General features: G+C 40.9%; 1 protein-coding gene across 2 annotated transcripts in view; it reads right to left on the reverse strand.

The window, feature by feature from the left end:
* Nucleotides 1-22,181, reverse strand: part of LOC135257160 (regulator of G-protein signaling 6-like) — a 62,585-nt gene extending 40,404 nt beyond the window's left edge. The window contains exons 1-2 of one of the 2 annotated variants that reach the window (XM_064339625.1): nucleotides 21,895-22,181; nucleotides 18,175-18,275 (exon numbers count right to left, since the gene is read on the reverse strand). In XM_064339625.1, the coding sequence (XP_064195695.1) occupies nucleotides 18,175-18,258 (84 nt within the window). In that variant the 5' untranslated portion in view covers nucleotides 18,259-18,275; nucleotides 21,895-22,181. Of the gene's footprint in view, nucleotides 1-18,174; nucleotides 18,276-21,462; nucleotides 21,830-21,894 lie in introns of those variants that run through there. The other variant, XM_064339624.1, reaches the window with a different exon arrangement.
* Nucleotides 22,182-22,510: the final 329 nt, after the last annotated feature.

Below are 22,510 nucleotides of genomic sequence, written 5' to 3' on the forward strand. Positions count from 1 at the left end.
ACATACCTGTAAATACACTAACACAGGCATGCATGCACACTCAGAAATAAATCCATTCACACTTGTGTTATCTGTCTCTTATTTGTGCTCTATTCCATGCTGCACATACATTCATATCATACATCACATACAAGTCCGCATAGACAGCTGGCAATGTGCACTGTATTACATACACTACCCTATTGAATATCATTCCTAATGAACTTCAAAGCTGTCCTTGAGTCATCTCTATAGACCCAGCCCCTTCGCAATTACAGTTAGTCCATCAAGCTGCGCATTCATTATTCATATTGCACCCCCTTCTACTTTCTATTATGATTCATTTGCACTGTAGATGCATATATGAATGCCTACATTTCCCTGGCATTCATATATGTATCTACAGTGCAAAGAAATCATACAGCAGACCTCAGTCCTAATTACAGAACACTACAGTGAATTATTAGTTGCCTCAAATAAGCAGCAGGTGCATCCCAGTGAAGGTCAACAAAATGGCATGGGTCAGCAACACCTGCATTAATAATTTGTATATTCCATTTTATCACACCCGGGGCTGTCACCAAAACCTTTTTCGAGGTCCTCTTCATTGCTCATTAACAAAACAAACAAAAATGGCACTGCTTTCTTGCTTTCATTCCCAAGGAAAAAAAATAAGAGCTCTGAATTATTTTGGAACTTTTATATTTGTTCTGAGACGGCCAATTCTGTACCTCCTGTCAGCTCCTCCCCGATACTTCAAAGTGAATTGGTGCATTTCCTGACACGAGAGACACAGTTTGTTTTCCTGACACTTCCTCATCTCTGCGTGAGGTGTCGCAAGCTCTGAGCACCACCAAACAGAATGACGAAGATGAAACTGTGACTGAGCAGGTGTTTAAATGCCAGGGGCAGAAGGTTTAATTGGTACGGCCAAATTTAGAATCGTAGTGGTGGAAAAAGCAGATGGTAAGGAGTATCCGCTCTCTCAGGGAGCCAGACGGAGTTACAACTTGAAAATAGCAAAGTGTGTTATGGATGTGGCACAACCTGCTCCTGTAGTCCATAAAAAGAGATCAACTTATGACTGTGGATCTGAGAAGGAACTGTAACTGTAGTACTGTAGTATTGCACATGCAATGTTCCAAATATGCTGCTTAAATAATTTGGAAACATTCTTCTTCATTATTTTATTATTCTTCAGCATTATCAGGGGGGTATCATTAGTAACAATTCAAAGACATCTGAAGTTCTTAGGCTGAGCAGACGCTCTCTTATGCAAAGACCTAAAATAATAAATAACTACATGCAATTTGGGATATTTGCTGGCCAGTGTAGGCAGTGAGTTTATTAACCCCTTCATACAATCCACATAATGGCCAGATATACTCAGTGCTCCTGCAACCAAAATATGAGTGGAAATTTAAAAAACCTATAAATGGGTGAGGATTGGCCAGATTAGGCATCTGCACTAAGGGATTAACCTGCTTGATATGTACAGTATATTCTTTTGTAAGTTACAAGTGCAATTAACATAATGTCAGTTAATAACAGTCAATTCTCATTAATATCAGTTAGATCCCTTAAAGTGGAACTGCAACATTTTAACAAGAGTAGGTGATATTTATATAATTGGAAATGTAAGACTGTTAAAAACCTAAGAAAATGTGTTCAAGTTAAATTAATTAGAAATGTCTCTAAATTGATCTATGTGGATGCCATATTCTATAGTGTTTCCTGATGACATCTGAGAAATATTTCCACTGCAGCTCACGTTGTTTGACTAAAAGCCATCAGACAGGCTAAGGCATCAGAAGAGCCTGCAAAGAAATGAGGGTTATGCTGTCTGTGGGTGTAATAACAGCTTCTACAGCAGCAAGAAATCAACTTTCTCTAACATCCCACAAATCTACTTTTATTCACATGGGTCTATTTTGAGATTGTAATGGCATGCTTGATGGATTTATGTGGATGCTTGTTACACGAATCTGATTTGTATTATGCTTCTAGGTCAGCATAAGTTAACTTACATTTTGGGCTTCACTGATGTTGCACTTATAGGCAGTCAGCTAAGATGACCAAGATGAAAATGCCCAGAAACTGCAGTATGAACTCACTTGACTAAAAGCCATTCAATATTGTGTCGCGTTTTCCAGCCTTGATTAGGCTATAGGAAGTCAGCTACATGAATCTGATTTGCATTGTTGACACAGGTTAAATTACATTTAGTGCTTCATCAATGTTGCAGTTACACTCGCTGCTCTGGAAATGTTATTTGCCAGGCCTGCCACTGTTGCTTGCATAACTCTGGTGATCGCACTTTTGTTCCCTTTCGTTGTAAGTCACTCTGGGTAAACGCATCAGCTAAATGAATGTAGTGTAATGCAAATCGAAGCGCTGCCCTGAAACAATGGCTCGCGAGTAATGAAGCGTGCCAACACTGTTCTTGGTCCCAAATGTCCACATTTTACAGAAGCAAATTAGGTTATGTTATTAACTACTACAGGTTTGATGGCTCGGAACAGCTTAGCCAGTTAAAATTAAACCTCCTCCACATACAAAATCCATTCCTTCTACATTTGATATAAGTGCAGTGCTGACAATACCAGCAGGCCAACTTGAATCATTTTCAAGTACTGTGTATCTACTGTGTCCCAGCCTCTGCACCATCCAGTCAGATAATAATGGTTTTTGTATTTGGCTCAATTCTGAAAATATTACTGGAGATAGATTAATCATTTTTGAATACAAACAACCTACATTCATTGGCTCTGATTACACACCACAATTAATTTTCTGGGACATACCATTCACTAACAATCTGACAAAAAGTACCAAGCGTGAAATGTTGCATTTAACCCCATGGGAGCTGGATTCTGCACTTTTGCCTGGAGTCTGTTATTGGTTTTTGTCAACACGAGGACCAGAATTATTACACTCACTGGTGCTCTCTTCTTATTGTTCCGAACTGTTGATTTTGGTAAGCCTAAGGTTTAGTCGATGTCTCTGACTGTTTTTTTTTCTTATTATTATTTCTCAGCCTGATAATGGTTTCCTTGACTTTCATTGGCAGACCTCTGGTCCTAAATTTTAGTCTGAACTTTAGATATAGAGTAGATTTACACAGATCCTATCTTGTCTTTGCACACTGTGTAGGGTCTACAGTTACAGAGCATAGATATGCACATTGAATGCACCTAGTTTTATAGGGACTATTTTTAATACCAGTCTGAAGACATTATTTTTAGTAAATAATATTGACTTATTAGTCATAATGAACAATAATAATTATTATATCTTCACTTTTCACTACATTGCATTAGTAATTAACAGCAATTATTACCCTAGCTCTGAATAATTCAGTAATAATTAATTTTAATATAATGTATTATTTCATCATAATGTTTATTTTAATTAACACTGTGGTTCCAGGTGCAGAATTATTCTAGTTGATGGTGCATTGTATTCAGCTATTAATACCTCACACATGCAAAGTATTCATGCCTTACTATCCATTTGAGAATATGAATTTGAAAGCCCTGGTCTGTAGTGCTGTAACATTTCAAATGAATGTTTATTTTAATTTGGTTGAGATGAAATGGTGTGAATAATCCTTTGAAGTGCAACTTGTTGCAATACTTGCCAAGACCACTGGCAGAAGGGTTTACATTTTCATTAGCAAATTCATCTGGACAGTCTCACTGTTTAATTGTTACACCAGTAAATGAAGTACCCCAGAGAGCATCCTTACCGATTGTATAAACAATCCATCAGAATAATATCCACTTTATGAGGAATCTGCAAACACAGATATGATCAGATTCAATTTTGGTCATTTGGTTTAATTTGATACTGTAAATCTGCAATGATGCTGTTGGTCTTCATGAAAGACATCGAAAACATTCAAGCTATTGCATCTGAAGCATTCAGTAATATATACAAGTAAAAGCCATTTTTTACACCTATCCATTTATCCATCCATTATCTATAGCCGCTTATTTCTGGTCACAGAGGTGCTAGAGCTGCTGATTCTGCTTCAGAAATATAAAATTGCAGCACTGACAATGGCGCCTTTGCAGGAACTGTTGTTGAAACCTAAGAAAACTGAAAAGCAGTCATGACAAACAGCCAAGGCACACATGTATTGGAGGATATTGTTCTGTCTAACATGAGGCAGAGACACAGGCTGTCACTGAAACACAATGCACAATTTTCCTTTGACTTGAGTGGCTCAAAAGTGGCCACTCCCACTCACCAATATATTCTCACTTACTCATAAACATGTAAGCGTACATACGTCTCTCTCTCTCTCTCTCTCCCTCTCTCGATAAAATGATAACATTAACCTAAACAAGAGCAAAGTGTGCACAGTAATACTATTCTGGAAATATCTCATAGAACACACAGGTAGAATCTATATAACTGGGATGGCCAGATTGGCCAAGGAAGGCCCTCTACAATAGCTGTAGCATTGATTGGATTAGAGGTTTTGGTGTATCAAGTTCTCTGTTGATGAATCTATTGAAAACACAATAATGGACAGGAAAGCACATCACTGTGAACACAGGCATTGATCCAGTAATATAATATCAGACGCAACACACTTCACAGTCACTCCTTCCAGCACTTACAGTATATGACTGGATAACACATACTGTATGCAGCACTACAAAATATAGGTTATGTCGTAAAATAAATAATTGTGTATGACTAATATGCCACTTTTTATTATAATGGCGCTTCCATCAGTGATCATTAATAGTCCCATGAAATGACAAACTTGTGATTCATAAGATAGTTACCAGTGGCTGTATATAGTTATGTCTGTTAAATGGTGTAAATCCAGTTTTATAACATGCATTATTTATATTGCTTCTCCCTTCATGTATCCATATTTGTATCCTTTAAAAAGGGTTTTTAAAAAGCCATAATACTATAGACACAAACAATACTTTCTAGAAAGAGACTATTTGGTACAAAGTCTGTGTACCAAATTACTGTAATTATGCAAAAACATACAACTAAACTTTAACCTCTATACTTCACAGAAACTAAACAAGCTGTATTCCAAAGCAGTGCTGTCCATGTTTTCCCACATTTGTTCAATTAGTTTGTTGCAAATGTTGCTGTTGTACAGAAGCACCATGCAGGTGGTCTGGTTTCAGGGCAATCCATTCACTAGAACAGTGCCTTAACAGGATGAGGCACCCAACAGCCCTATTCCAGGACTCTATAGCCTACCTTGCTGTCATAGTTAGCTGTCTAAGGCATGTAGTAATATGATGTCAAAGGCTTACTGTTTAGAGGACAATAAATTGTGCATCTCTTTATGCAATAGTATTCACCATTCAATTAGCATTAGTCAGGAACAAGGAAAGCTCCTCAACAAGAACGATGGATGACTGTGAATATCTGCTCTTCACTGACATCAGTGATAGCTTGGAGAAGATGATATTCTTCCTCATTTCTGGGAACAGTTCCTGTCCACACTGTCATCATGGTGATGTACCTCTCCTCCACACAGTGACTGTTTTGCCTCATCTATATTCAGCCTGTCCATGCCAGAAGCTTGAGGAGATAAATCCCAGGCCTGATTCACACTCACAAATGTTATCTGTCAGGAGAGCTGTCGAGCAGAGTATCATGGGATAGGTTGGTCCTCCTAGAATGAATAACCATTCAAAAGCCTGGATGAAATCACAGGAGAGATATTTGATTTCTTATGCACTCACACGTTCAGGTGAACATGATTATGAGCCCTATAATTTTACCAGATATGTAATTCCTTAGCCTCTAAATTAGAACCAACTTCCACTATCATAACAACCATGTTTATAAAAACAATATAGGGCTGCTGGGTGGCTCAAGACTCTAGGTTTCTGAAATAGAGACAAAGCCACGTCTTCCTTTTGATTCATTTTTAAGTGTCAGGAGCAGTCTCATGTAGTCTGGATGTAGAACTAGGGAGATTGCTTCCCTGACTGCCTCCCCTCTCATGCCCTTAATGCAGTGTTGGGGCACTTTTGAAGATACTTCAAATGGATTCTCCCTCCTTTCAATCATTTGATGTTCATTTCGCACATCTTTCTCAGATGTAACTTCTGAAAGGAGGCCACTGCCTCTGTTCTTCACTTTTCCGCAACCGCTCAGGAGAGGAACCCTGAACCGGCACGCCCTCATAGTTCCCACTCCTTTTTTCATGTTCAACTCATACTTTGTTCCTTATATTCCCAGCCTATCGTGCACAGCAGAGGCCATAATGCACACAGTAGTTTTAAGGCTTTCTCATACAGTACAAGTGCAGGCGGAATCAGCTCACATACAGATTGTAACCTTCTGAGATTTTGAAAGAGACTTGAATTGAAAGCGCCCATGCAAGGAGCTGATTGAAAGAGCTCAAAAAGTTTAGTTTGTAGTTCCTTTGTAAAGACTGACACATTCAGAATTCAGAATGGTGTAGTTCAGAGGCAGGTGTGTCTTTTGCTGCTGAGGTCAGAGGTCACGTGACACTGGGGCTTTATGAATGGCTCCATAACCCCTGTGGCGTAGCTGGGGAGAGGTGACTGGAGAAGCCCGGTCTTGTTGTTCAAGCTGCGCGTAGGGATCGACTCTCTCCCCCGAGCCTCTCCGCTTACTCCAGACAATCCCTCCCCTGGCAGCAGCACTGGATCAGTTCAGCAGGGGTGCTACCTGCCCGTGGAGCAGTGGGCTATTGTCAACACAGACTTACTTAGCTCCGACACGCTGATAATTCATAATTTGTTTGACTGCCACTGCCGCCATTTTAGGCTAATGTCAAGTAAGTATACCTTTCTATGGTGATTAAATGCAAAAGCATTTCTTGCTGAAGGCATCCTCATCTGGAGAGAGTTCAGTTTATAAAACATCAACAGAAATGTTTTTTTTCTTTCTTTTTTTAATACGCAGCACTAAGCTAGAAATTCAAGGTTTCTAAAAACCTGTCTGTTTCTGACATGAAAAAGTAATCCATTCATTAAAAATGAATACCCCTCGATCATATTATAACATTATGAGCCAGATCTAATGATGCATCCCAGCACACCCTATTCTCAATCTTCCTGCTTTGAGAGATTTTACTCAGTGTTAGAATCCATGGAGAGTGAACTTTTTTTTTTTATTAGAAAAAATGGAAATCAGCAGTAAAGTAGCAGTGTAGTGGGTTGGATAACAAGCTGGACCTTTAACCAGAGGTTTGTATGATTGCAGGTAGTGTAGGAGAAAGATGTGCCTTTGCAGATATTGTCCCAGTTACTTGTCTTTGCTCAGTCTAGTTTTGTTCTGAAATCTTGTGGGTATGCATACTTTAACTCAAACAAATAATTATTTGTATATATTGCATATGCAGCACATATTACATCAATGTTATTTTTCCCCGCTGATCTGACCTTTCCTCCTGTGACCATTTCCTTATTTGCCAAATGTTCATCTGTTTGTATTGCACTTTTCTTCTCACTATGGGCAACTAACATTATATAATATTACCCCACAGTGAGGCTACCAAGCTACAGTGAGGCTTCAAAGGTCTTTATATGCATTGACACACAACAGCCTATGTGGAACAGATGAGAAAATGGCTCAGGATACCGTGCTTCTCACCACGGAAACGAGTGCAGGAGACAGGAGACCGACAGAGACAGACACCCAGCTTTTTCTTTCCAACGTGATGGACAGTTGTACAGCCACCCCATCAGGCCACGGGTCACATGTTCTGGCAAGTGCCATCAAGGGAAATCTCTGAGGTCATAGAGAGGGGCCCTGAGAGGCTCTCCACACCAAGATCCTGATTTTAAGAGGAAACAATTCCCTACGGGACAGCGACTGAGCTCAAGCAAAAGTGAGTCTTTTTTAAAGGAAGGGAAGCTATTTTCAGGTCTGATGTAATTGATGTTCCTTGCGCAACCTGAAATGTGGGTCAAGTCTAAACATCATTGCGGTGTCATTTTTCATTTTTGATGAGATATCAATAAAGCTTTTTCAATAGGAAAGATAACCTTCCACCAGCGATAAATAGGCTCAACTTAGAGACAGTTAAGTCATAATTCTATTACTATCTGAGCTGGCACCCTCTAAAGCACTTCACAAAAGAGCATCTGAGGGAGATAGATGTGTCAATATCTGAAAATAATCTCAGCAGTACCACCCATCAGCTGTCTATCCACTAACTGAAGTTGAACTATGCTTCCCCTCCCCTCCCATTCACTTGGACTCAAATCACTGAGTGGGTTTTAGGGTCCTCCAACACTATCCAAGACATGCTATGTCATGTGGTAGCTTTGGACTATCAATCAAGTAAAGATTTTTCTCTCCCCCATCTCTGGAATGGCTGGTGTAAAAACCAAAATGTAAAAAAATGGAAGGGGGGAGGCAAACGATCACTATGCGAGAAAATAAACATAAAGGTTTGTCTGTCTTCATGGGCTAAAACCACAGGAAATGCTGAAAAATGTGGACATGTCAATCTTCAGATGTGCGGAGTGTTCCGAGCAAATGCTATAGCTTACATTACTTTACATACAATCCATTTAAACGGCTGTGGTATTTACTGAAGTGATTCAGGTTAGGTTCTTTCCTCAAGGTCAGAGCCTCAATTGGGAATCAACCCGGCAGCTTCAGAATTGCAAGGCCAGGTCCCAACCATTATGCTACACTGCTGCCCACACTGATGTTGTTTCTTGAACTTGCATACTTTGGCTTGTTTATGCCCCTGGTATTCCAGCAGAGAAACAAACCGTCTCTTGTGGATTCTTAAGTCGGATACTAACAGGCAGAATCTTGCCGTGATGTCTCTGATCCACACATTCGTTTGAAAAGAGTTTAATCCATTCTCTATTCGGTGCTGTCAGGCAGTAGTGAAGGCTGTCAATCCAGGCTGCGGGCACATAAAGCTCAGGAGGCCTCAGACGACCTTGCTAAGGGCTCTCTGCTCTCTGTGCCTCTGTAAACAACATCAGTAGCTTTATCAACTGAGACATCCTGGTAAAAGTTAACTTCATCCCCCAAGGTGCACTAGCGTATGAGACTGCGTTCCAAAAGTGACATATATATCTTTTAGCCTGATTCCTTAATTTGTGAGATTTCCCTGGAATCTTTATGTGGGAAAACTCCATTTCTCAGGGTGAAAAATCTGCCACTCGTTTGGATTATAGAAAACTTGCTGCTTGTATATTTTTTGTTTCCACAAGTCGATGCCAACTGGCAAATGGCACACTACTGGTAATTCGACATCAGCAGACACCCATGTCAAGATTGATTTTCCATTCTTTTTCCTTTGTCTCCTGAACCATGAAAAATAAAAAAAAAGGATACGCTGAGGGGATCATTCTGCAGGAGTCAAAAAAAAAAAATCAATTTATGAACCAAAGCAAATGAAAACTGGCTCTCGCAGTCTGCCCATGTTAAAACTCCCATCTACCTAAATAATCACCAAAATAAATCTGCACCCTCTCTGACAACACATTCCATAGCAGTATTATGGCAGCCATTTTTCACACAGAGTGTAGCTACATTAGCATCTCTCACAGTACATATATAACATATACACTCACCGGCCACTTCATTAGGTGACAGGAGTGGCACCCGGTGTGGTCTTCTGCTGCCCATTTGCTTCAAGGTTTGACGTGTTGTGCGTTCAGAGATGCTCTTCTGCATACCTCGGTTGTAATGAGTGGTTATCAGGCAGTCAAGGGATCAGCCCCAGCATACCTTCACAAGATATTCAAACCCTACATGCCAGCCAGATCCCTCCGTTCTGCTACCTCAGGACGCCTAGCACCTCCCCCTCTTCGCACCTGTACTTCCAGAACACGTCTCCTGTCTGTTCTGGTCCCACGATGGTGGAATGACCTCCCTGTGGAGGTCAGAACAGCTGAGACTGTGACCCATTTCAAACGACGACTGAAGACCCACCTCTTCAGGCTGCACCTCTCCCCATCCCTCCCTTTCCCCCCTGTAAATGACTAAACTTAGGGTTGTAACTAGGCAGCTGTTTAATAGGTGACTTAGTTGATGCGCCAGTCTTAACGACTACTTGTATTATTTATTTATTTTTATTTTTCCATAGATTGCGTTGTTGCCGTTCTCGTTGTTAGTGTTAATCAGTTTAACCACCAGGGTCCAAGTTGAACTATGCGGTTGTTCCCTGTACTTGGACCGGTACTTCTCTCTAGGGGTTTCGTCATACTTGTTCCTGGTTATGGTTATACACTTTGTTGTACGTCGCTCTGGATAAGTAAGTACATTACACTTACTAAATAAGTAAGTGTAATGTAATGTAATTTGAGTTACTGTCGCCTTTCTATCAGCTCGAACCAGTCTGGCCATTCTCCTCTGACCTCTGCCATCAACAAGGCATTTTCGCCCAGAGAACTGCCGCTCACTGGATATTTTCTCTTTTTCGGACCATTCTCTGTAAACCCTAGAGATGGTTGTGCATGAAAATCCCAGTAGATCAGCAGTTTCTGAAATACTCAAACCAGCCCGTTTGGCACCAACAACCATGAACCACATTCAAAGTCACTTAAATCACCTTCCGTCCCCATTCTGATACTTGGTTTGAACTTGAGCAGATCGTCTTGACCATATCTACATGCCTAAATGCATTGACTTGCTGCCACGTGATTGGCTGATTAGATATTTGCCAGTGAGTGTATATCTACGTATTGGTTAATGTTTGCACTGTTATAATCATTATCTCCTTAATCTCAAATGTAAGAGAAAAACATGCTAATATCTTTATTATTTCAGTATTTTGTGAAATATTTTGATATATTGTTGTTATTGTTATTATTTAATAATTGTTGGAGGGTTTCCGTTTGAATAACAGAATATGGAGTGTGGTGTCATGCCATCATTAATCTAGAACTTTAGTGATCTAAAAGAAACATTCATAGACAAAGCAATTCAACTGTGAAAACTGAACCTGTGGGTCATCTCTTTTATGGCTATCGCTAGCATTTCCCTGCCCAACCTCCAACATTTATCTTTTTCTTGTTTTTCTTCCAAAACATTGACCTACTTGGGGCTAATTGCATTATAAGATATATACAAGCAGTTTGTCTCCTTGTCACTAACACACTGCTTGTACCACAGGCAGTGTGGTGTTCTCTTGTGTAGCTTTGTCATTTATAATTGATCTTAGTTTTTCTATTCATTTCATACTGTAAAACTGTACTTCTCCTCTAGCAATCAAGCTGTGTGATATAAGAACCAGCGCTACAAACTCTGTACCAGTTTCAATCCTCAATTGGCTATAGGGTAGCCATATATTGGATTTCATAAAAAGAGGACATGGACCAGCAAGCGTTATGAACATAATAATATGGTTTTTGCTTGTTATACAATCTGTGAAATGAGCTAACCTTAACTGGAAATCTTTAAGAATCTGGAAATCCCATCTGGACAGACATTTTCAGTCCCAAAAATAATAAATGTCTCGGAAATTAGAGGACATCTGGTGAGCCTCAATGATCTAATTAGAAAAATTAGGCAGTTGTCCTATTATCGCATTATTCAGTCATGACCACTCCATCAATATGCTGGAAAAACATTCCCATAAACTCCTCAAATACACAGAGTTGAGATAAGCACAGGCATGAACACAGGCTCACACCCACGACGGCTAGCCTAGAGTTTCTCTGTAGCATGCAACCCAGTGCTGTAAAAAGCACCTGCTGTGCATCTGTTACACCACTGGTGTAGCCATGAATTATTTTTTACTTTCTTTTTTTTGGGGAAAGGGGGCAGAGCTTTTTAAATTCCAACTGAAACTGACCAACTTCAGAATGTACAAAATTATTAAGGGAGGGGTTGCAGGGGTGCAGTTTGGTGTTGCGGGGGTCTAAATTGCGAAATAAAATTCCCTCTGGGAGATTAAAGGTCTACCGTCACAGTATTTTCCTGCTGATTAATTTACGCACCTGGAAATTGTTCCCCACCCCCTCGTCGATTTCCGCCATCACACAAACAGCTTGTGATCAGCTGTGATTCATTACTCGGGTTCTATGGAAACTGAGATGGCAGTGCAGCACTGGGCACACAGTCTGCATAACAATGTCATGTACATCTATCAAAAGGGGGAATAGTTTAGTTTATATTGCCAGAGTGTGGAATTTGTATCAAGTGAAAAAAAAGCTTGCTTTTTTCCCCAGACAACATTAAGCTTTGTGAGTCACCCCTCTGAACATTCACAGTTATCCTCTTGTTTTCCAAACAGTTTTGACACAGCTTGGTTTGAGATAAGTGGGTGCATTTGTGTTCAAAACAGAATAAATTCTCTGCAAATCAGAGGTGTCAAACTCAATTCCAGGAAAGCCACAGTTTTTGCAGTTTCCTTTCAGTTCTCAGACAGTTTTGGTGGGTGGATTTTCGGTGACTTAAGTACTTAAATTAAGCATTTATTTGCTGAAATACCTACAGACCCCCTGCAATCGAAAATTGGAACCTGCTACACTTGGTATAAAACTTCTGTACACCTACAGCATGTTGCCAAGAGAATGCCTTGGTTCTCTCTGTAAAATGTTACTACATCAAGGTTAAGCAAGAATGTATCCCTCTCACCAAATCAAAAATAAACAGATCATATACAACTATGCTTGATCGCGTACATGCTCATGACTGAGCCAGTTTCATAAATCCTCTTTTTTGCACACTGTTGTGGAGTATGATAATGGATGAGTGTTGCTTTCAGGAAGATAGAAGGATAAAGAGAAGAGAATGACAGCACTATCAGTAATCCATGTCCACAACTGCAGGCAGGCAGACAGTCAGACTGTTAGAGTATATATATATATATAATTCATATACTCATAACAACAGGTATACCCCATTTAGTGCTACCACACACATCACTGATTTGTTATAATACTCTATTCCCAGAGAGAAATACATCATTAATAAATAAAACCTGCTGAAATTTTGTTCACCAAGCCCTGAAGCCAAACCCCAATTTGTGTAAACAGCAGCAATCAGTTAGCCCTTGGTTATCCCACTCATACGTTCCTTTGTGTTACCTGATTGCCGCTGTTTATACAAATTGGGGTTTGGCTTCAGGGCTTGGTTGCAAGCATCCACTGTGAGGTGAGAAAATCAAAAAAAGAAATGAACGGCACCTGGAAGTGCCCGCTATAAAGACACTCACTTTTTCCTGAAGGCATTAGATGTAAGCAAGAAAAAGGGAAAGTTCTAGAAAACTTATGTATGTTTTTCTTCTTTCACCTTATTGGCACTGTACCAGAGTGAGGAGGAAGTGCTGTGATCTGCCTGAATGTGTGTCATCAGGCTCAGCTTTCCAAACTGCAGAAGCACTGATGTAAAGTCACTGTCTGACTAATCGCTGGCTCTAAAAAAGAAATTTCTGTTATTACTAGATCAGTATTTCCTAAAATACTTTCAAAATCGTGATTTTATTGCTACCATTTAATTATCAGTAATAGGGTTCAAGCTTTAGCAACGTAGTGTTAATAAAAGAGTTGGCAAGTTGTCATTCATTAATGCAGGAACTTTAAAGAACCACTTATTGCTAACAAAGCAGTACAGCTGTGAGAAGTAGTCCCATGGGTCAATACTCTCCCTAACTGGCCCAGTCATGTGACCTCCTTTAGCACAGATAGATCCCTCATGTCTCTCCTGCACATTTCTGTCTAACCTCCAACATTTGTATTTTTTATAGTTTTCCTAGCATTGATGCACTTTTGGCTAATGACATTACTAGATGAATACAAGCAGTTTGTTTTCTTTCAGTGTGAAACTCTGTTGTACTGACTGTGTAATGTAGTTATATGTATGTATGTTATAATGGAACACAGTTTTATATGATCTAATACTCTAAAATACCCTCCAGCAGTCAGTCTTTGTTCAAGGAACCTACAGATGTTATGTTTTTGCAAGCTGTTTGCTCAGTTACATTGCAATATAATTTTATAGAATTAATGACTTATGCAAGGTGATATACTGCAGATTTTGTAAAGTTACCTGGATCAATTAGACACTGTGCTGAAGTAAAGTGAGCTTCTCTGGTTATAACAAGATGAAATATAGGATGTCAAACACTTCCAAAGAGGAATAGCGATTTACTGATCAGATATTCAGTAGTAAGAATACCTGTCACTTGCCTTGTGCTTGAAGTTTTTGTTTCAGTCAAACCCATTGGTTCACAGTGAAAATGCAGCTGTCCTAATGGCCAAGAGTGAAACCGCAGAGATTTTATTGGTGAAGACTGAAACTGCGGCCGTCTTTTTGACCTGCAGTTAAACAGTAGTCGTTCTATTGGAGGAGAGTGAAACTGAAGCAATCTTACTGGCTCAGAGTTCAACAGTGGGTGTCCCATTGGCTGGAACCACGGCCTTCCTATTGACTGAGAGAAAAATTGTGGCCCTCCTATTTGGCAAAAATGAAATTACAACCACCTTATTGGTCTAGGATGAAACTAGATAAAACTGCAGTCTTATTAGCTAGGAATTCACAAAATCCAACCGCACTATTTGTCGCAGATGAAACTGCAGTCCTGTTTTTTATTTACCATGTGAGAGATTGGAGGATTCCCCTCTTCCTCTGTCATCAAACCCTCTGACTTGTTCTGGCTAGCAGCCAGCGCCATTCCCAGTGTGACTCCCAAGCATGTTGCACGTATCTGGCCATCTGGCACTTCCCCCCCACCCGCTACCTTGCCTGGCTGCAGGGCTGCACACCACAGGCACGCGGCTATTAATATTCACCACCATCCCCTACTGAGCACGCTCAGCTCCACCTGCTTACATCACTCAGGAGCTCTCCTCATCCATTCTGTTGCCTGCCTTTACACCATGCGTTCGTATTGAATATTACATGATTGTTACATTTGATTATATGATATGGCACAGATGAAACCTGTTTATATCTGCTCCCTGGTCTTTGGCCCAATAGGTTGTGCAGAGGAGCTTTCTGACAGCCACTAAATGCATCTCTAAATGCTAAATCACGTCTGCTACTCCACCCACACATAACCAATGAGATTTCACGGAGTCAAATCAAATGGGATTCAAAGCAGCTGATTTGTACATTATGCAGCTACATCTACTGACTGGCACAGGGAACAGAGGTCATGATTGGATAGTAAAATGTAAGACATTAATGAAAGGTGAGGGGCATGGCAAAAATGAAAGACCATGATCTTTAATGTTCATCTAGAAGAAACATGGAAAATGTTTGTTTCAAAGTCCAAAAGGTGCATAATGAACTTAAGGAAAAAGATATTTTAGTTTTATCGTGTTATGTGATTGGAATAGTCACCAGCCACCAGTCTTAAAGGCATTAGAAATTTTATTGCATTTTAAAAGTCTCAACATTTGTGATGTGTTCCTGTTTTTTAGTGGCAAAAGTGACAGGAAAATTAGATATTACATCCCAAAGGCCTGACAGTTTCCTTTTAGACGAAAAATGTTGAATGGATTTGTTGTGATTTGTAATTTACAAGATCTGTGCGTAATCGCGTTGTATTTTTCTCATTTTAACATTTTACAGTAAGTGAAACATTTAAACTGAAATGCCTTTGTTGTTTCCTTGCTGGAGGAAAGCTGCTCCAACGACACAAGTTTGTGACGTTCCAACCCGGCACCCGCCACGCCCTGGCCACACAAACGCAATTACTGCCACTTAAAAGCGCAGCGTTTCAAGGCTAATGCTAATTTATCGGGCGCATACAGCCTCAGAGGCTATACAATCGATACTGCGGGAACAGTTTCTCCTGAAACCCGATAAGCATTCCATAAAGGCCTTCCAGGGATTCAAGCAGAGGTTTCTTTCATTAAAGCAACGCGCATACAGCAGAAAACGTTTTCTGTTACCAAGGGTAACCCTGACTGCAGATCGGCCGCCGCCTCTGACAGGCTGTCAACGCGCGGTTTCGTTCCGAGCTGCGAACCTGCCTTATCGCCGCTTCCCTTCCGCGTAGAAACGGACCGAGCTGCGGCGCGCGCGCGGTATCCGCGTACTTAGCAGACGCACTCACGGCCCTGAGAGCCGCCCGTGAGATCTGAGGACGTTTAATATTTATGATGGCGCTCCCCGAGTGTCTGCACAGGAGGTAATGCCTTTTTAACTCCATTACCGTTCGCCCAAACCCCTGTGTGATTGCTCCTTGTCTGACATGGCTCTGCTGTGGCCCACAGTGTCTGGCTGCCCATAACTAGATTCAGCCTAATTTTTTTTTTCTCTCTCCTTAGCCTCAGGAAAAGCGCTCAGGTCAGGGCTCAAACTGAGCTGCAATGGACTAGTCCTTGCTCCAAATATCACAGAATTTGAAGGTTTAATAAGTAACTGCATTCATATTTATATTTATAATGAGCATTTTGCTTTTTTCTTCTTTTGCACAAAACTGCAAAATCACTATTGAGATGCACTGTCTGATTCCCCTCAAGCCTGCAACACTCACTTCAGACAGTTTGTTACACCCCATGTACCCCATGAAAATGCTAGTAGACTTCAGTTATGTCTAACAACCCTGACCTCAATCTTAAACTGCCAGTCTGACCTGCTCTATAAGTGTCCACCAGCTGTTAGACCGTAACCTGCTAAGTGACGAGAAGTAAGAAAAAAGGGAGACGAGAGTAGCTAAAACCATAAGAGGGGGGCGTTTTTTTGCGGTTCAAACAGGGGTTGTCTCTAAAGTTCAAACAGCACAGTTTTTCGAAACAGCTGCGAGGGGAATATAGAGGATCACACAGGGTTCCTCTGTGGCCTGAAGCAGCTCTCATCCAGCGCTAATGAGCTCTTTAATCTCACCAAGTGTGTGAGGCTGGTACAGCCAACCAACCTGAGAGTCTACACCACCGGAGGCTCTTGGCGCCACCCCCAACACACCTATAACTCAAAAGATGCGACACGCTGCTCATTTTTTCTGGTTACTCCTGGTGGGGTTACATTCCCTCAGGGACCTGACGAAGATGTCACTGAAAAGTTCAAGACCCAGACTAATACGGCTCACAGAGATTACCTGTCGTAACTTGGCTGAGATATGGAGTATTAGACAGACGGCAAGAGCAGAAAATGAGTGGTGTAACGCTTCGTAAATTGAATGGATATTTTTTCCTGTAAAAGGTTGATGTGCTTTATTGTTCTTGTAAGAGTCCTGTTATTATTTTGACAACTGCATTGGATGATAGTAATTAACATTTGGAGATGGACTTCACTTTGATTTAAAAAAAAATGTATTTAATTTTAAAAAGAAACGTTTATTATCCTTTAGTTCAAGCTTTCCAACAATCATTGCACGCACACAGAAATGCATTTATGTGAAATATTTAAAAGAGATATGTTTCAGATTAATGGCATTCTCTGCTCAAAGGTGCCTGAAGGCCAGCTGATAGAAATGTTAAATAAGAAATAATATTCTAAAATCAAATTTTATTAAATAATACGAGAAATTTTTAGTCTCAGAGAAATAATGTGAAACTGGTAAGCGATATGCAAATGAATAAAACTATAAAATTAATTATCAGTTTGGATAATTAAGTTCTGTTAATTATCCAAACAATCACATTTTTCTCTGCATATTTATGTTTATAACAATACCATCCCAGAGCACTTCGCAGTGGCCATTGTCCAGAATATAGCGGGAAAGAGCAAATGAGAAAAAAGAAACAACTCCAGAAAAACAGAGCCGTGAAAATGAAAGGACGAGCATTGAAATGGGAGAGGACAGTAATTACCATTACAGCCACAGCGGACTTCAAAGGTTTTGAGTGACTCAGAAATCTTATTACATGTCAGTCTGTCTCTGCAATAAGGTTGTGGGGGTGCTCCGAGAGCGACCACAGAATACACAATACAATGCATGGGGCTCGTTCTCGCTGCATCTACTCAGCTCTAACACACACACACCCACATACACACCTACACACACACACACAAGCACACACACCTACACACACACGCACACCTACACACACACACACGCACACACACCTACACACACACGCGCACACCTACACACACACACGCACACAAACACGCATAATCACAGGTCCAGTTTCAGCCATAGCACACAGACAGCGTCTCAACAACACGGTGTCGTGCCTGTGGCAGCAGCATATCGGAATAGCAGCTTATAATGTAAGCTCAAACTCTGTCCTCTGCCCTTGTGCTCAGATAGGTCTGGAAAGCATCCACATGAGCACAGAAAGCGAATCATGGTGAGGGCCTCACCTTTCTGTAGACGATCATGTTGGGAGAGTCCTCCTCAGGGTCAGCTGTTCCCACACCGGCCTGCTCCCTGGACCCCTGAGCCATGCCTGCTTGCTCCAGGGCTGGAGACACACAAGGAGGAGGATTTCTCAAAGAATTACATGGCAACCTACAACAGGTCAAGTCTAGTCTATACAAAATATGAGTGTGTATACAACATGCCAGACTGCCAGGTTTCTTGGAGCTGTCTGCAATGTTCTGAGGAGAAATCCCTCTCACACAACCCTAAACTCCAGACTGGGTTTGGCCCGAACTAATTCTATGCACATGTCAAGCCCTTTTATTGACCGAAAGTATCATTCAGGAGCCATAGCATAACCATTTAATACTCTTTCAATGTTAATAACCAACAAAAAAACAGAACCACACTTTTCACAGTCAGAAATAGTTAGATATGGTGCACACAGCATCAACTCACAAGAGATTCAATGCCTCTCCTCAATCAACACCCATCTAATCCTATGTGTTCCATGTCACTACACACAAATAGAGTGTGCATGCGTATAGAACTCAAAGGACCAACAGGAAGCAATCATAGAAGCATAAAGCATGGAATCTCTGTCTGGAAGTTTCTGATTAATTTTATGGTCCAGAAGAATTGTCAGAAGAATTGACTGCTACCAAAATACTGACAATAAATGCCTTGGCTATGAAGCATGCTGTCATGAGGCAGGTGAACGCCAAAATCATTCTGGGTATCTGGGAAGGAATCTACAAAGCAAATAATATAATTATGATTGCGTAATAGTCCAATTTTATAAAGTTCTCAGCCCAGTGATTCAGTGTTTCCTGGCTATTTCTGCATTGTCTTAATTCGGAATCATTACATTTTGCCAGATGACTATTGTGCAGCAAACCAAAAAGTATATTTGCAAACTTATATACTGTAACTATGGCATATGGTATATATATATATATATATATATATATCGTATGATGGTACATGATATCCATGACACCCACAATTTCTTACATTGTCACAGAACTCCATAATCACACTTTTGTAAATTATCAACATGACCCTGCTAACAGATTCATCACTAAGAGTGAAGATTGTTTTTTTTCCACGCAGTATTTTTTCTTTAATAGCTTGGCATGTATTAAATAGTATGTCACTTGAAGAAGCACCCTCATTTTCGCCTCCATTTTCAGCATACATCCAGAAATAAAGCAAGGTACGTGGGTGAAAAACAACTCTTCAGGCAACTAATTTACGCAAACAAGAAAAGAAGGCAAGTCTTGATTGCAAAGAGAGAACATTTAATGCGTTAGTGAAGAGCAACGGAGTTCAAGATCATTATTGAACTGAGATACAAGAATAGACACAGTACATATGGTGATGTGATAAAGAAAGTATGCCCTGTTTCAATTATATGGTTTTACATATCAGGGCATAATACTCAACTAGGTTTCAAGTTCTAACAGTAGGTAAATCTAACCTAATGTGATAAATGACATGTAACAGATTTTGCTTTGCCACAATTTATTCAACCAAAAATAAGCCAACATGCATTAGCCCTCTGTGAAAAAGTAAGTGATTTTAGTAGCTTGGAGAACCTTCTTTAGCAGCACTAGCCAGAAGTAATTGTTTTTTATGAGTTCAACAGTTGCTTGCATCACATCAGAGGAATTCCTGTCCACTGTTCCTTATAAAATTGCTTCAGCTCATTGATGTTTGAGGGCATTCATTTATGCACAGCTCTCTTTAAGGTCCTTTCAGAGCACAAGGTTGAGGCCTGGACTTTGACTTTGCCCATTCCAAAATCCTTATTCACAGAACTCCATAATAGGTTTTTTTTTTTCTTTTTTTCCTGAAAACTAATGTTATGCAATGAATACACCTCCCTCACTGAGATACGAATGCAAGGTAGAAGCTAATATAAAATATCTAAGGAACTTAACATCAAAGAGCTAATGTATATAAAGATCTAAAATAATTTAACAGTACAGAGCAATTCTCAGAGATAATAATTGCATAGATATGCTCTTTCGTGTACTTCCTGTTCTCAATTCACTTCATTTCATGTTGCACTTTATGCTTGTTCTTCATCTGCAGGTTTGAAACCGGAAACCCACAAATCTCCAATGATCCTGTTGGTTGACAGAAGTAGACTTGGGGGTGGGGTTGTCAAGGGAAATGATGGGATAAAGAGGCAGCAATGTCCCTGAAGCAGACTACCTGAGAGCAATAAGAGCCAAGCCCAAATAGCACCTAAGAAGTCGTGTCCCCTCATCATGACATGGAAAAGGTCTTCTTCTTTTAAAAAAAAACATCATGAAGATGTTAAATATTCTGTCGGTGAAACTCACCAACTAGTGAATATATTAATCAATTTATCACAAACAAGAATGCGACATAACGCAAATTCGTTTCATGTGAGTGAATCCACTGCTCCCTCTGCTGGAGCAGTTCAAAATATCCCAATATCAACTAATAATATCATCTGATGCATAGTTTCACTAACCGGGAAAATCTCTTGCCCATGCCAAGGCAATTAAGTTTGCAGTTGAACACATTAAAACAAATCTTGTCTATAGAGCACAGTAGCTGTTGGTATGTTTACAAATTAAACATTCCTTTCAAATGAAAGTGCCTCAGGCTTCATGCACTGAAATAACGTGTAATGCGATTACTCTGCCGAAGTGTAGGATCAGACAGAGCTTTGTGGAAGAAACAGTCAAATCAAGCAATTACACATCTGTGTATTTCATAATGGTGAGACCTCTCCACAAATGAGAACGCCCAATGAAACATGTTTGACTTATTGTACAAACCTCCCAGCCAATGCTTCCAAACCGTCCAGCATAAAAAAAGGGTTTCAGTACTGTTTACACACACAGCAGCCTGGACTCACCCTTTAAGAGAGGATAAGGGGTTTGTCACCGGCAGATGCTGGTAAAGTTGAAGGGGTCTTGGGGCCACTCAAACAGGATGGTTTGTCAGCGGGGCAAGCCGAATGGGAGGGAGTAATCGGTCATGGACATGCCGAAGGCTGGATGTCGGCTTCAGACCATCCTCCCTGCAGCGCCCAACACTGTCTGAACCTCGGGTGCAGCCACAGAACGTCTTCACAGATCAGCGCAAGGAGCGGGAGCCCGCGTACCATAAAAAGTAGCATTCCAGGTTTACCGGAGTTCACCCCACGTGCCCTTATCGCCTCTCCCCCTACGGCTACGAGAACACCACCGCAACTCCTCCACAGCCTTCGCCGGGCACACCAACACACACAGAGAAAAAAACAAACTCACGGATCAGGAAGGCGCACATCCAAACTGCCTTGCACGGTGCTTTCCACGTTAGAGCAGCAGCGTGCTGGCATTCAAGAGAACAGCGGAAACTGACTCAACAACAACCTCACCGAAGCGTGCAGGTATCGAAACAGAGTCACGCACAGTAAAGCTTTGGGCTCCAGCTCCTCATCAGTTACAGTAAAGCGCCTGTAAACCAACGCCCCTTCACCTCTTCTCAATACAAACAACAGCCGGGTGACAGCATTACTTCTGGGTGTCCCAAAGACCATTTAAGATAACACCCAGCTCTTCAAAACCCCTTGGGCAATGTGCAAGAAAAGCAGAAAGCTTAATATTACACAATGTAATATTCCTCCTTACCCAGCCCGGCTTTGTAATTCAGTATTTTTTTTGACACATCCCACAAGTGCCTATTGATGAATTCATTACCTTAGCGACAAAATTACAGCTGGTCCAGTCTTCTTTATTTGACGTCCCCTAGCAACAAGCAAAAGACAGGTTCATCTCATTACTCGCTGGAGGAAAGGATGTGGCAGAAAGAGAGATCGCGGCACTCTGTGGAAGAGAGGGAGAACGAGAGAGAGAGGGAGAGAGTGAGAGAGAGAGAAAGAGAGAGAGAGGGAGGGAGTGAGAGAGAGAGGCTCCGGGCTGCAGTAACTCTCCTTCATATGTGCCTCAACAGCCCAGCGTGGGTGGTGGGAGCTCTGGAGTGGTCAGGTACAGTGGGAAGACCCTTGTTTGTGCGCGTGTGAGAGAGAAAGAGAGAGAGAGAGAGAAAGGGAGGGGGAGATACAGATGGAGAAAGTCTCTCTGACTGTGCATGTAGCTGGAGCCTTATAAAAGGGATGGCAAAGTACATACAGAAAAATCACACAGGAGACAGATGGAGAGATTAAAGGGCAAATTAAAATGGTTATTAGGGTTATTCTCTTTTATAGATGTCCAAGCAATGTTATGGGCTTGGATGAAGCCAGAAGATTAGAGTGATTTTTAAGTGATCATAAAAAGGAGCATTTTAAGGCTAAGCCAGAGGAAGCACAGAACT

This window comes from Anguilla rostrata, chromosome 6 (genome assembly GCF_018555375.3).
Source record: "Anguilla rostrata isolate EN2019 chromosome 6, ASM1855537v3, whole genome shotgun sequence".
NCBI classification, from domain to species: domain Eukaryota; kingdom Metazoa; phylum Chordata; class Actinopteri; order Anguilliformes; family Anguillidae; genus Anguilla; species Anguilla rostrata.